This window comes from Chiloscyllium punctatum, chromosome 48 (genome assembly GCF_047496795.1).
Source record: "Chiloscyllium punctatum isolate Juve2018m chromosome 48, sChiPun1.3, whole genome shotgun sequence".
NCBI classification, from domain to species: Eukaryota; Metazoa; Chordata; class Chondrichthyes; order Orectolobiformes; family Hemiscylliidae; genus Chiloscyllium; species Chiloscyllium punctatum.
In genome coordinates, this window is record NC_092786.1 from 30,901,844 (window position 1) to 30,916,682 (window position 14,839).

Here is a 14,839-nt window from a genome sequence, read left to right on the forward strand (position 1 = left end):
TGAAGCTGTTCTACCTAGAAATGGGGTGGCACGGTGGCTCAGTGCTTAGCACTGCAGTTTCACAGCACCAGGGACCCAGGTTCGATTCCCGCCTCAGGCGACTGGCTGTGTGGAATTTGCACATTCTCCCCGTGTCTGCGTGGGTTTCCTCCAGGTGCTCCGGTTTCCTCCCACAGTCAGAGATGTGCAGGTTAGGTGGATTGACTGTGCTAGATTGTCCTTAGTGTCTGGCGATGTGCAGGTTAGGTGGGTTAGCCATGGGAGAGTTGGGAGGTAGTGGCCCAGTGGCATTATCGCTGGACTATTAATCTGTGGGTTGGAATTCAGTTGTTAGAATTTGAATCCAGTAAATTAAGAAATCTGGAAGTCTAATGATAACCATTGTTGGGAAAAACCCATCTGGTTCACCAATGCCCCTTAGGGAAGGAAACTGCCATCCTTACCTGGTCTAGTCTGCATGTGACTCCAGACCCACAGCAATGTGGTTGAATCTTAACAGCACTTGGGGATGGGCAATAAATGCTGCCTAGCCAGTGACACCCTCATCATGAATGAGTAAAATGCTGGGTTACAAGGAAAGGGTGAATCTAGGTGGGATCTCTTCAGAGGGTTAGTGTGGACCTGATGGGCTGAATGGCCTGGTACCATACTGTAGGGATTCTATGTTCTTGTTTCAAAAGGTGTCAACCAATAGCTGGACCAGCTGTCTTCTTGTTTTGAGTACAGGGTCAGGAATGACCCTGGAGGGAGGGTAGGTTGTGTGTCAGATTTCTTTCTTTACTCCCCTTCCTGGATTAGATGAGATTAGAATCCCTACAGTATGGAAACAGGCCCTTCGGCCCAACAAGTCTATACCAACACTCCGAAGAGTAACCCACCCAGACCATTCCCCTATCCTATATTTACCCCTGACTAATGCACCTAACACTATGGGCAATTTAGCATGGCCAATTCCCTGACCTGCACATCATTGTGATTGTGGGAGGAAACCGCAGCACTCGGAGGAAACCCCCACAGACACGGGGAGAATGTGCAAACCCCACACAGACAGTCACCCAAGGTGGGAATCGAACCTGGGTCCCTGGTGCTGTGAGGCAGCAGTGCTAACCACTGAGACACCGTGCCCTTAGGAAGAGCAGTGTTGTACTTACAAATGCTGCTCTGTCACTTTAGGAAAATACAAGTTCAAGGTGGAAAGTGATCATTACCCTGAGGTCTGATGTACAGGATTGTGCCTGAAATCCCCCAGTAGCATCCTCTATCTGTCCCTGTCATTATTTTCCCATCACCATGTCTGCCTGGTCTGTGAACTGATGTGGTTTGCTGAACTGTTTTTGTATTCAGTCTATTAAAGTGAGTGGAGTCTGTTCAAAACCATTCCCGTTCTCTCTGACTAATGTGGTTCCTGGATCCAGAAAGAGAGACAGAGCTAACCCAGGAAGAACCTCCACTAGAAGTGATAGGGTAAAACAGTGACATTTCTTTTCAAGATAAAATCTTCCAGATGTCTAGAAAAAGAGACAGTCATTAAAATTACAGAAACTAAGACTATATGGCCAAACTAATACAGTTCTTAGTGAAAAGAGCCAGGGGAGAATGTGGGAACAGCTGATCACTGAACACATCAATGGAGAGCTGGAGACAAACATCTCCATGTTTAGATGACTCTAACATGAAAACCCAATTTTAAAGACCAACATGAACTGAAAGGGGTTAACAAGCAATCTGCAATTGGTAAAATGTGACACAATGATTTCAATGTCATTAAGAGTGAGGTGTAAATTTTCAGTGAAAATTAGAGGGGAAAAAATTATACATCAAATGGTCAGGCTTTTTAATGTGAAGGAACAGAGGGATTGGGCAAGGTTAGATTTGCAAGATATTAAAATACTGCATCTCAAATGGTTGAGAATGGGGTATATACTGGGACTTTGGGCAGAATTACAGAATCTTTAAACAAAAAAAAGTTGTATAGTTTATCTATGTTCATCCTTGGTAAGGTGACAGTTGTATCATGTATTGAAATCCAAGCAAGGGGAAGAATGCTGTGGATTGAGACATTCTGCAACACAACTTTCCTGAGGTGCTGCCTGGAATGAGGAAATACTGAGGTGAAACACAGGTATGATAAATCTGGGCTGCTGGGTGGGCAGAGAGATGTTTAAAATGACAAAAAAAAGGATACACTGGATAGAGACTATTTGCTATAACTGTACAAACTGGAAGGGGGAGATAGACATCGAAAGTTAAACATCAGCAGCAGGAAACAAAGAGAAACATGTCTTGGTCTTGATGAGGTTATACAACATCCCTTTGGTGGAGAAATCCAGAAAGATCAGCTCAGGACTCACAGCTGCCTCACAGCGCCAGGGACCCAGGTTCAATTCCAGTCTTGAGAAACAGTCTGCATGGAGTTTGCACCTTCTCCCCGTGTCTGCCTGGGTTTCCTCTGGGTGCTCCGGTTTCCACCCACAGTCCAATAATGTGCAGGTTAGGTGGATTGGCCATGAGGAATGCAGGGCTACAAGATCAGGGTGGGATGCTCCTCAGGGGGTCAGTGTAGACTCAATGCCCTCCTTCTGCTTTGGAGAGAGTCTGTGATCATCTTAAACTTAGAAATAATCTTTTCTGACCGAATGAAAGCGTGTATCTTTACATAAGAAGCAGAATAGATTTGGAGCTCTCTCGCCCCGAATTCGGGAAATACTGGAGGTAACCTGAGGGCAAGAAAATAAGGGATGAGGAGAAAGATGTGCAGGTATGTCCAAAGATGTGCAGGTTAGGTGAATTGGCCAAACTAAATTGCCCATAGTGTTAGGTAAGGGGTAGATGTAGATGTAGATGTAGATGTAGATGTAGGGGTATGGGTGGGTACGCTTCGGCGGGCCGGTGTGGACTTGTTGGGCCGAAGGGCCTGTTTCCACACTGTAAGTAATCTAATCTAAAAAAAAAGGATGGACTAAGAAGGATTGGGATAGAGATCAGTCAAGATATATCTGCACACAGCAGACCCAAAAGGCTGAATGTCAGAAAAAGGCACATTCAGAAAGTTAATATTAAACTCTAAGTATGGGGAATCTAGTGAAAGGCAAATGCAGGGCCATATCAGGAAATCTTTAGACAAAAACGATCAACACTTGGAATGAAGGTATAAATATGGTCTTGGAGGAGAAAGATTAAATAAACGATAGGGGCTGAAAGACTATAGAGTGATGCTGTGTGGGTGCCAGAAGATGGGCCAAATGGTCCTCCACATCCAGAATCAATATGTAAATGTTATCAAATCATGTTTGGGTGAATACAGCAAATCACCAAAAGGTGGAAGTGAGACAACTTCCATTCTGAGGAGTGACATGAAAGTGTTCCTGACTTGGGAGAGAGAAGTCTTTTGCTGAAAAATCAAAAGAACTGTAGACACTGAAAATCAGAAACAAGAGCAGGAATTGCTGGAGAGGCTCCGCAGGTCTGGAAGCATCTGTGGAGAGAAATCAGAGTTAACGTCATGGGTCCAGTGACCCTTCCTCAGAACTGATGGTTGGTTGGTTTTTGTGTAGAGAATAGGGTGGGTGGAGTAAGGAGTAAATAATAGGTGGAGATAGAGCCCAAGGAGAGAGAAGAACAGTTGAACAGACAAAGGAGGGATAATCTGGCTACGAGGATGAATGGGGACAATTAATGACAAAGAATGGGTTGTGTATAATAGCAGACCATGTGATAACAAGGCCTGGTGTTGGAGGGGTGGGTAAGGACATGGGAGAAGCTCAAACCCTAAAATTGTTGAACTCGATATTGAATCCAGAGGGTCATTGAGTTCCCAAGAGAAAGTTTCCAAGTTTTTTTTGTTTGTTATTATGGATCACAGTGCCACAATGGAGCAAGTGAAGTTATGACCTCCTGCCAAAATAACTGATGTCAAGCCATGGCTAAAAATCCTTGTAGGTTGTGCTTCTAACTGGGACTCTAACCCTCCTTCAGACAACCTCACAGGGTCAATGGTTCTATTTTTGTGTCAGATGGCTATGGATTCAAGTCTGTAAATTATTAAAGAACTGTCAGCGCAGTTAACTTAGAACTAAGACACCATCTGTTTTTGATTAACACAGGAGGAAAGTAACTCATCAAAAACAAATCAATTTGTCCAAATGCTCATAAAGTGAAAGATAAGAGACTGAGATTGAGGGATAAACAGCCCAATAAGCCGCAATCTGCCTCCCAACCATATGGCATTTTAAACTGATGTACCCTGGCATTGACTCCACATGGAAACAGAACTCCAGGCAACAGAGAATTAGGAATGGTTAATATGTCAGCTAATGTGCACTGGATAGGGACAGGAACATCCGTCCGATCAAATTTAAGATTTAACACAAGGCATGATGCATTGATTTGGTTTTACGGCGGGGAAGGGGGGGTGGTATTGGGCTCAGATTTCAGAGAAATGTACAAAATAAAAACTGAAAGAACTGCAGATGCTGGAAATCAGAAACAAAAACAGAAATTGCTGGAAAAGCTCAGCAGGTCTGGCAGCACCTGTGGACAATCCACTACCAGCTGTTCATTCTCCCAGGCTGACCATTATCCACACCTTTCCCTGTCAACTGTTCTTCTCTCTCTTTAGGTTCTATTTCTAATCTATCATTTAGTCTTTACCCCCTTCTTATCTTCTGCATCAAAAAACGTCTTTCCTACCCACCATCAGTTCTGAGGAAGGGTCACTGAACCCATAAAAATCTTTAAATGTATGAAGGGAATACATCAGGTCGAAGCGGGGAGGGTAATAGATGCGGACAGGTAAGTGGAGCTGAGTCCATGAAAAGATCAGCCACGATCTTATCGAACGGTGGTGCAGGATCAGTGGGTCAGATGACCTTCCCCTGTTGCTAGTTCTTATGTTTGAAGCTGATGCGTGAACTCTGATTTCCCTCCACAGATGCTGCCAGACCTGTTGTGCTTTTCCAATAATTTCTGCTTTTAGAGTCATAGAATCATAGAGATGTACAACACGGAAACAGATCCTTTGGTCCAACTCATCCATGCTGACCAGATATCCCAATCCAATCTAGTCCCACCTGCCAGCACCCGGCCCATATCCCTCCAAACCCTTCTTATTCATATACACATCCAAATGCTTCTTAAATGTTGCAATTGTACCAGCCTCCACCACTTTTTCTGGCAGCACATTCTATACACGTACCACCCTCTGTGTGAAAAAGTTGCCCCTTAGGTCTCTTTTATATCGTTCCCCTCTCACCCTAAGCCTATGCCCTCTGGTTCTGGACTCCCACCCCCCAGAAGATACCTTGTCTATTTAACTCTATCCATGCCCCTCATAATTTTGTAAACCTCTATAAGGTCACCCCGCAGCCTCGAATGTTCCAGGTAAAACAGCCCCAGTCGATTCACCTCTCCCTGTAGCTCAAATCTTCCAACCCTGGCAACATCCTTGTAAATCTTTTCTGAACCCTTTCAAGTTTCACAACATCTTTCCGATAGGAAGGAGACCAGAATTGCATGCAATATTCCAACAGTGACCTAACCAATGTACTGTACAGCCGTAACATGACCTCCCAACTCCTGCACTTAATACGCTGACCAATAAAGGAAAGCATACCAAAAGCCTTCTTCTTTATCCTATCTACCTGCGACTCCACTTTCAAGGAGCTATGAATCTGCACTCCAAGGTCTCTGTGTTCAGCAACACTCCCGAGAACCTTCCCATTAAATGTATAAGTCCTGCTAAGATTTGCTTTCCCAAAATGCAGCACCTCGCATTTATATGAATTAAACTCCATCTGCCACTCCTCAGCCCATTGGTCCATCTGGTCCAGATCCCATTGTAATCTGAGGTAAGCCTCTTCGCTGTCCACTACACCTCCAATTTTGGTGTCATCTACAAACTTACTAACTGTACCTTTTACACTCGCATCCAAATAATTTATGTAAATGACAAAAAGTAGAGGACCCAGCACCGATCCTTGTGGCACTCCACTGGTCACAGGCCTCCAGTCTGAAAAACAACCCTCCACCATCACCCTCTGTCTTCTACCTTTGAGCCAGTTCTGTATCCAAATGGCTAATTCTCCTTGTATTCCTTGCTAACCAGTCTCCCATGGGGAACCTTGTCGAACGCCTTACTGAAGTCCACATAGATCACATCTACTGCTCTGCCTTCATGAATCCTCTTTGTTACTTTTTCAAAAAACTCAATCAAGTTTGTGAGACATGATTTCCCACAAGCAAAGCCATGTGGACTATCCCTAATCAGTCCTTGCCTTTCCAAATACATGTACATCCTGTCCCTCAGGATTCCTTCCAACAATTTGCCCACCACCGATGTCAGGGTCACTGGTCTACAGCATCTGCAGTCATTGTTTTTACCTTTTATATAGTTCCTTGGCTTGTCTTTACCATCCTTCTTAAATAGTGGCACCACATTAGCCAACCTCCAGTTTTCTGGCACCTCACCTGTGACTATCAATGATACGAATATCTCAGTAAGAGGCCCAGCAATCACTTCCCTAGCTTCCCCAGAGTATTTAGGTAGACCTGATCAGGTCTAGGGGATTTATCCACTTTTATGTGTTTCAAGACATCCAGCACTTCCTCCTCTGTAATGGACATTTTTCAAGATGTCACCATCTATTTCCCTACATTCTATATCTTCCATGTCCATTTCCACAGTAAACACTGATTTTGTTTCAGAGAAATGTGTTTGGAGATATCTATTAGGATCTAACACTCTTTCACATGTTCTCTTTAGGCAAGTGTACTTACTGCAGAGATGAGGTGTAGCCAGCTGCTTGGCTTTTGAAACTGAAAAATATTGTGTTCTGTAATCTCATCAAATACAAACAGCAAGTTTCTGATTAACGTTCAGCGTTAAATGTTCTGTCCTTAAAGCTGAGAGGGCTTTACACTTGTGGAAAACAAATTATAAATTAGAAGAGAGGGATCTGGTAGGAAAGTTCACACGTGATAAAAATTTAATTGCATTTTTATCCAAAGATATGAATATCCAACATGCATAGAGAAGATTTTTACATTGGGATTAAAGTTTCTTCAGAAAGAAAGGAATTTCAGCTTCTGATCCTTTTCTCTTCCTGTTTGAATTGGAGAGAGGTCATATGGATTACTTTGTTATTACACTGACCAATGGAAAATTGTGCATTCAATATTTCAACCACATTGTGTGTGAAAAAAGAGTCGCACATTGAAAAGCCTGGCAAGCATCCTTTGTTTGGAAGATTCTTGGTCCTAACATCTTACAAAATTGTCATTTCCAATCCTACAATTCTAATGCCCTGATACCTGTAAAGACTGTTTGAAATGAGAGAGATGGGTTTCTATGAAGTCTCAAGCAATAAATGCTTGGTGACTATGTCAGTGAATTGATACAGTGCCCACATTCAGCGCACACAAGCCAGGAAACTTGTGGTTAAATTAGGTCTCAGGCCTTGGATCACATCTGCCTAAACTAGTAGCTGAACAGCCTGCAGCAGCAAATGACTTTTTATCAAAGGCCAAAAGGCTTCCTGCCTCCTGGCGGTTTGGAGACGGGATTAGGACAGTGGCAGTGGGATCAGGTTTTATTCAGGAAAGTATCTCTAGTTGGCAGACATTACTTAGGCCATAGAGCTAGAGGCTGAAAGAAACATGAGCTGGGTAGGCCCAATGTCTGCTATTGTGAGGTCACCTAGAACAGGCATTAGCCCTCTGTTAAAGGCAAAATACTGTGGATTCTGGAAATCTGAAACAGAGAACATTGGAGAAACTCAGCAGGCCTGGCAGCATCTGCAGAGAAAGATATACAAGACTTGAAACATTAACTTTGTTTCTCTATCTACAGATGCTGAGTTTCTCCAGGATTCTCTATGTTTCTTTCATTCACTGTCTGTTGATATTTGCAAGGAACATAACTTTATTTAAGTTAATTTCAACTTAATTCAGGTTAACTTCTGGCAAAATATTATTCCTTGGAATGCAGCAAGTTGGTGTCTGAAATTGAACATTTTATGCCCATTTTATGCCAGTTAAATGGCAGCAAACAGTGCTTACTCCACTATTTTTTAGTTTAAGGATGGCGCGTTAAGCTTTCTCTGGAAAGTGATAATGGCAAGTGATCTCTAAGCGTGAAACATCTGCGCACGTGCAAACAAAATCCATTTAGTTCTCCATCAATCCTGGGGACAGTGCTTGAAATTACAAGTGAAGGGAATCACCCAACATGGTTGTGGTTTGATAAGAATAGATGAGAACCCGTTAGTTCAGATGAGGCCTTGATGCCTCTAAACCTGAAGTGAGTCCAAAAAGACAGCGTATTTTCTCAAACATTGGTCATTCTTAACTCTTACTCATTGCCTGATGCTAGACTGGGTGAATAGAAGTGTGCAAATGCCAGATATGTTGGTATGATGTTCCTTTCCTCTTCCTTTCTGCCAGGATTAAAGGCAGGGGAGTGGGACTAGCTGAGATATAATTACAGAGAGCTTGCACAGATGCAGAGGACTGAATGGCCGTCTCCTGTGACGTGGCTGATCTATGATTCCCTAACGAGTGGAGAAGAGATTCATTCAAATAGATGGGTTAACCTTCTGTAGTGAGGTCAGCCAGGTGGGCCTCATAGAACTGAGGAAGGGTCACTCAACCTGAAAACGTTAACTCTGACGTCTCTCCACAGATGCTGCCACACCAGCTGAGCTTTTCCAGCAATTTCTATTTTTGTCTCCAATATGAGTTCCCTGATTGGGACTGTTGACCTGATCCAATTAGGGAGTTCTGGCTGACAGATATAAACAGGAGTGTCAGAGGTACTGTTCACTGTGAAAGCTGGCTCTGAGGGAGCTAGATCAGTGTTAAGGATTCTCTGTGTGTTAATAAAGGGTAAGTTTATTAACATGATACCAGTCTCAATAGAGTCTTTTTTAGTTCATTCACAAGGATGTTGCTGGCTGGATCAGAACTTATTGTCCAACCTAATTGCCTAGAGGGCAGTTTAAGAACTACTCATATTGCTGTTGGTCTGGAGTCACATGTAGTCAAGATTAGAGTGGTGCTGGAAAAGCACAGCAGGTCAGGCAGCTTCCGAGGAGCAGGAAAATCAACATTTCGGGCAAAAGCCCTTCATCAGGAATGTTCGAATCTTGCATGGCAGATGTTGGAATTTGGATTCAATGAAAACAAATCTGGAATGAAAAGACCAATGATGGTCATGACACCATTGCTAATTGTTGGGAAAACCCATCTAGCTCATTCATATTTTTTGGGGAAGGAAATCTGTCATCCTTACCTGGTCTGCCTACATGTGACTCCAGGTGGAATTCATTGATAAGTGAAGGGATGAAAGAGCTTCACGCGAATGGGAAAACCCATACAAAGTGAATACACACAGTAAGGAAATACTGGTGGGGAGTTGTCGATACTCAACTTTTCCTTTCCTGAACAAAGCTTTCACATTATTGGGGTCCAGCTGCAGCACAGCGTTACTGGAAGCAATCACCTCATCTCGGAGCTCCAACTTCAGCTGAGCAGCCGCCAAGTTGTTCAGACACTTCAGCCCGTCTTCCTGCAATTCTTCTGCTTCCTGAGCGCTGGGATTAGCTGAAATTTGAAAACAGCAGAGACATTAAAAGACTAGAAATAGAAAGTAGCGTCATAGTGATGTGTCCCACAAGGAAAAGCCAGTAAAATGTGCAAATCAGATATCCGACTGGATTTGTATACCTCAAAATGGACCTTCAGTGTGACCATTACATTTATTTTCAACTATTGCTGTTTTCCTTCCTTCTGGCTTGTTGCTACTCAGACCTATGGCACTCTGTAGTTAACAAACTGTGTTTTCTATTGTAATGTTTCTGTCAGAATTTTGTGTCAGCTTTTCCCATCCTAATTTCCTATGGACACATTTAAAATTGAAGCTGTCTATGTCATATTGTAATAGCAGTGTGTCGTGGGATTTCCATTTGTCATTTCTCAGTTCTGCTAATTAGAGTTCAGTAGAAGCAATGTTGCTTTTCTTCCCCCCCACCCCCCCAAATTTCTGTAAGTTGTGTGACTTTTCTACTTTCTCTTTCTGAAATGTTGTCTGAAATCAAATTTTCAATTTTCAGGATCCGTTGTTGGGTTCATGTGGGAGTCCTGGGCTCACCCACATCACCCCTGTACCCCATGTCACAGTCTGAAGGCTGCCTAATTGTGGCTCCAGACTTGGAATGCAAGAAGCTTGTATTGATGCCAGGACCCATCAGGAGAAGTAGGTACTGCTGAGGCAGGTAAGAGGCTGTGATAGTGTCTCAGTATGCAATACTCTCATCTATCTGCATTCATATCATCAAATAAAGAGATCTGAAGCCAGAAGGGCCATTGGGAATGGAGGCGAAATTACCCTCTGGGAACAGAGACAGGAGGTTATGCACTTTCCTCCTCTGGCTGTATCATTAAGACATGGAGTCTTTGCCTCCAATGGCCCTGGTCTGCCTCATTAGAGCTGGTGGCCTCCATATGAGTCAGCGGACCTATCCAAAATTGAATGAACGCTGATGTCATGGTCCCTAAGCAGGGTCTCATTTGCCACAATTGTCTATATCTGTAGAGTGGGCAGAACCCAGTTGTTGCCTGACCTGGAGGCAGGAACACATTGTAGAACTATCCTCGAGTGGCTCCTCCCTGGTCATGACAGCCTTCTCCAACCCTGTGTCACCAGAACTGGGAAGATTCAGCTCCAAGTATCACCTTGGTGCAGTGGTAGTACCCTTACCACCCATGGATTCATGTTAAAACAACATTGCAGATCTTAAACATGTACTGAAGGCTGACATGTCTGCATCATACAGAATGCTGGATGATCAGAGGTGCTGATTCTTTGACAATACATTAAACTGTTGGTTATGTTCAAATAGATGTTAAAGATCATTTAAATCATATGAAAAGCAATGCAGTTCACCAGGTGATGTGATCAAAATTTATCCTGGAAAGCAACATCACCAAAACCAATTTAGTTTGTCATTTCTCTCACTATTGTGTGCAGATAACTGCAATGATTGACCACATACCAATCCTAACTACTTTTCAAACATATTCATTAGATTTGGGTGTCTTATGACATAATTGCAATTCATTTTCTATCCCGTAGTATCATTTTACTAGTTTGTATTCATGTCCCTTTGTGTTGCAGTCTTGTCTAGGATTAGGATTAGCTCAGGATTACCTTTTTCTATTCCACATAGTATTTTAAGTACAGTCAAGGGATTTCTTAATGATCCCACTTCACAGCTGAAGTGTTCCAGTCTTAGGGGGAACCACTGTTTCTCACCACTTCCAAAGTTTGAGTGCCTCTCCCTCACGACTTGTTGATCAGAACCGAAAGCACTTTCTGGCTGTATGTTTAGCAAATCTTTATGCAGCTTGAGTATGTAATATCAGAGTAACACACTGCAGATTCAGCGAGACTCCTCAGCATTAAGAATACAAACTCATCTGACTGCTCCATATTCTCACCTACTTGGGAAACCTTTCACTCCCTTACTTATCAAGAATCCATTCGATTCTGACTTAAATATATTCAAAACCACTGCTTCCACCAGCTTTGGGGAAAGTGAGCTTAAAAACCTCACAACTTTCTGTGAGAAAATATTTCCCCTCATCTCTGCCTTAAATGGATAACACTTGTGTGTTTCAACAAATTGATTGCATTGTGTAACATAAATGAGGTGAAACAAAGTTTGTTTTAACTGGCACCTAATGAACCAACATCTTTAATGATTATAATAACCTCAAATACCATAAGATTTACTATATTATTCTGCCCAATTATTACAGTTTCTAAAATGTATTTACTGCAATGTGCTGTTCAATCAAATGGCCACACGAAATGTCAACAGCTGATTCGATTTCGAGTCAATGATCTACCACAATGTCTGAGTAGCCAGTTGAGGGTGTGAGTGCAAAGACTCCGATGCTAAGTTTTATTTATACTGTGGGTGAAGTGATGTTTGAACCCCCTGCATTACATTTCTATTATTTGGTGTGTGTTTTTACATTGATTATGTGGATCTCTTGATTCTCGACAATATTTGATCAATTGGTACACTCCTGGTCCCATAGGTGCTGGATGTTAAAAAGTGTACTGTACATGGATTCTGTTTAATTGATGATCTCTGGTGGTCTTATTTTAAACTAGTGCAAACGGTAGAGAATCCATAGCCATGGCTTGTGCCTTTAATGCTGCAGTGCAGCGATCCTACGTCCTGTCATCATGTGACAACATCTGGGTATTTGAAGCATTTCCAAGTTGATCTTTCAAAAGGGACATCACTCCAAAATTGATAATAGAATGTATTTTTTCCAAAGGCATCTCTTGAATGCTATAAGCGAAAGCTCATAAGCTTTGGGTAACAGCAGTTATACTCAGATAGGCATTGTAAAATTAACACATATGGAAGTCAAAGAGTCCATATATCATTTTGATGGTCTGTCATACAAATGAGGGATGTGGAGGATCTCTGGTGGTTTTAATTACAGCTAAACTAATATATACAATACAGAGTAATCTCCAGACACAGCTTGTGCCCTAGGTACTACAGTGCAGAGGGATTGTAGTCTGTGACAACATCTGGGTACTTGGCTTATTTATGTGTTAAGTTCCTAAAAAGGATATCACTCCAAAACTGATAGCACAACTGTCTTATTTTTAAATTATGACTCCTGGTTCTAGATTCTTCCACAAGAATTCTTTCTACATTTATTGTATAAAGACCTCTTGGTATCTTACATGTTTCAGTTAAGTTGCCTCTTACTCTTCAATCTTTCCTGATCTGGATATTAAGATTTGCTCCTTCGAGATCCTTAGTTGAACTCCCACCAAGTCTGAATTGCATTATCATACTGGGTGATGCTTCAGGCACTTCTCATGTTAACCTTTTCACACCCTTACACCCTTGAACAACAAAGGTGAGTGGTTGAATGCGTGAGTGTGTGGCACAGTGGGGCTGGGTTTGGGATTAGTCGGGTCGCTGGGTTAGTTGGGTGGGTGGGGTAGGGTAGTCAGTCAGTGGGTGTTTGGGTCAGGCCAAAGGAGTCGTCAGATGTTGGAGGGGGGAGGATGTTGTAGCCAGGCAGGTCGGAGTTTGATGGGTCTGAGGGTTGTCAGGACAAGGTTCCTGGTTTACTGCTCTGTTTAGTAACACTGGCTAACCATGGAGTTAAGTATAAACCAGTGCGCCACCTCCTAGATAAATATCCAGCTGCATGCCTGACCCAAGTCTTCAGTTTGGGCTCAGTATTGGAGGAATTCTGGGTACTGGAAGTCAGTTAAAACTTTCCGGGCAACTTCATTTCTCCGTGTGTCAGGATATCCCCAAGGTCCTGAAGGGCTTCTCCCAACTTACTTATATTTTGAAAATCCAGAGACTGGAAGATTTGGATGATCTACTTTTCTCTACCTGACTGACTGAGTATTTCCACCTTTTTCTGTTTAAGTCTGCTCAGTGGGTGATTTTTTTTTTATAAGTTCTTTCCTGCAATGGTAAATGTCAATTGAGGCATTCAAGAGTGCATTGGATAATTATTTGGATGGAAATAGAGTACAAGGGGATGGGGAAAAGGTAGAAGATTGTCACTACATTGAAATGATACAGCACAGAAGGTGGCTGTTCAGCCCATCTTGTCCATGCTGACCCAAATGTGCTTTCTAATCGTTATGGTGCTCCTTTGAAGAGCTGGTGGAGGCATGATGACCAAATGACCTCATTTTACGCTGTAACCATTCCCAAATTCTGTGTAAAGTTTATTAATCACTCCCAGAACTCCTCAATCTCTGCCTTTTCAATTCCATCCATTCAGCAGATTCCTACACTCTTTCCAATGAATTACATAAAATAGCAGTGGAAATGGTGTTGTCAGTTCTGAAGGACCTGATCTACCCTGGCAATGGTTAACAGCATTCAGTGTTGAGTGAAGATGGGATGTGAGGATGACAGTTAATGATCTCTGAAGCCTTGGAACAGCTGAGTCCAGCAGCTGGGAAAACTCAGTTTGAATCCTGGCAAATTTATTTCCCAGTTGCATCCAAATTTGCAAGGTCTATGTAAGTATCATTAATATGAACTTTAGCACAGGGTAAAAATAACTATTGAGCTCTTGCAGTGTCCCTACCTCTGGGCCAGAAGATCTGGGTTCAACTCCCACATGTTCTTTAAACTTTCTAAACTTACCAGGATGGAATCAGTTGGGAATAGAGGTGAGATGGGTATGTAGACTGGAGGCTGTTGCGGGGAGGTGCATCCCTGGTATGAATTGGAAACAAGTCCATGGACTGGAGGTGAGTTCCTGGACTAGAGGCAAGTCCCCGGGATGGAGGCAGGGGACTGGAGGCCATTGAGAGAATGGCGTGAATTGGAGGTAAGTCTCTGGACTGGAGGTGAGCCTCTGGACTGGAGGCAAGTCCCCGGGATGGAGGCACGTCCCTGGGCTGGAGGCACGTCCCTGGGCTGGAGGCACGTCCCTGGGCTGGAGACAGGGGACTGGAGATTGTCATGAGGAGGTGAGGCCTCAAGTGAGGCCTCAAGGTGAGGCCTCAAGGTGAGGCCTCCAGTGTGGTCTGGAGATTTGGCCTAGGGTGGGCTGGAGGCTAGGTGCACAGACTGGAGTGGAAGGACTGTAACTGAGTATCATTTTTTAAGTTTTTCCTTTTATTATTATCTGAGACTCCTTTTTTTTTTCTAATTTATACCAAATAATTTAGTATCTGTACCTAAGTATCTTCTACCTAAGCTGGTGCCATAAGTGGCAAATTGTAAACTTTTCACTGTACTAATTCGAGTACATGTGATAATAAAGCAAATTC

General features: G+C 42.9%; 1 protein-coding gene across 4 annotated transcripts in view; it reads right to left on the reverse strand.

Annotated features, from left to right (window-relative positions):
• Positions 1-14,839, reverse strand: part of LOC140468864 (peptidyl-prolyl cis-trans isomerase FKBP8-like) — a 167,153-nt gene that overhangs the window by 13,680 nt on the left and 138,634 nt on the right. For 2 of the 4 annotated variants that reach the window (XM_072564924.1, XM_072564922.1), the window contains exon 5: positions 9,497-9,597. In XM_072564924.1, coding sequence (XP_072421025.1) covers positions 9,497-9,597 — 101 coding nt within the window. Of the gene's footprint in view, positions 1-9,424; positions 9,598-14,839 lie in introns of all 4 variants that reach the window. The other 2 variants (XM_072564923.1, XM_072564921.1) reach the window with 1 other exon arrangement.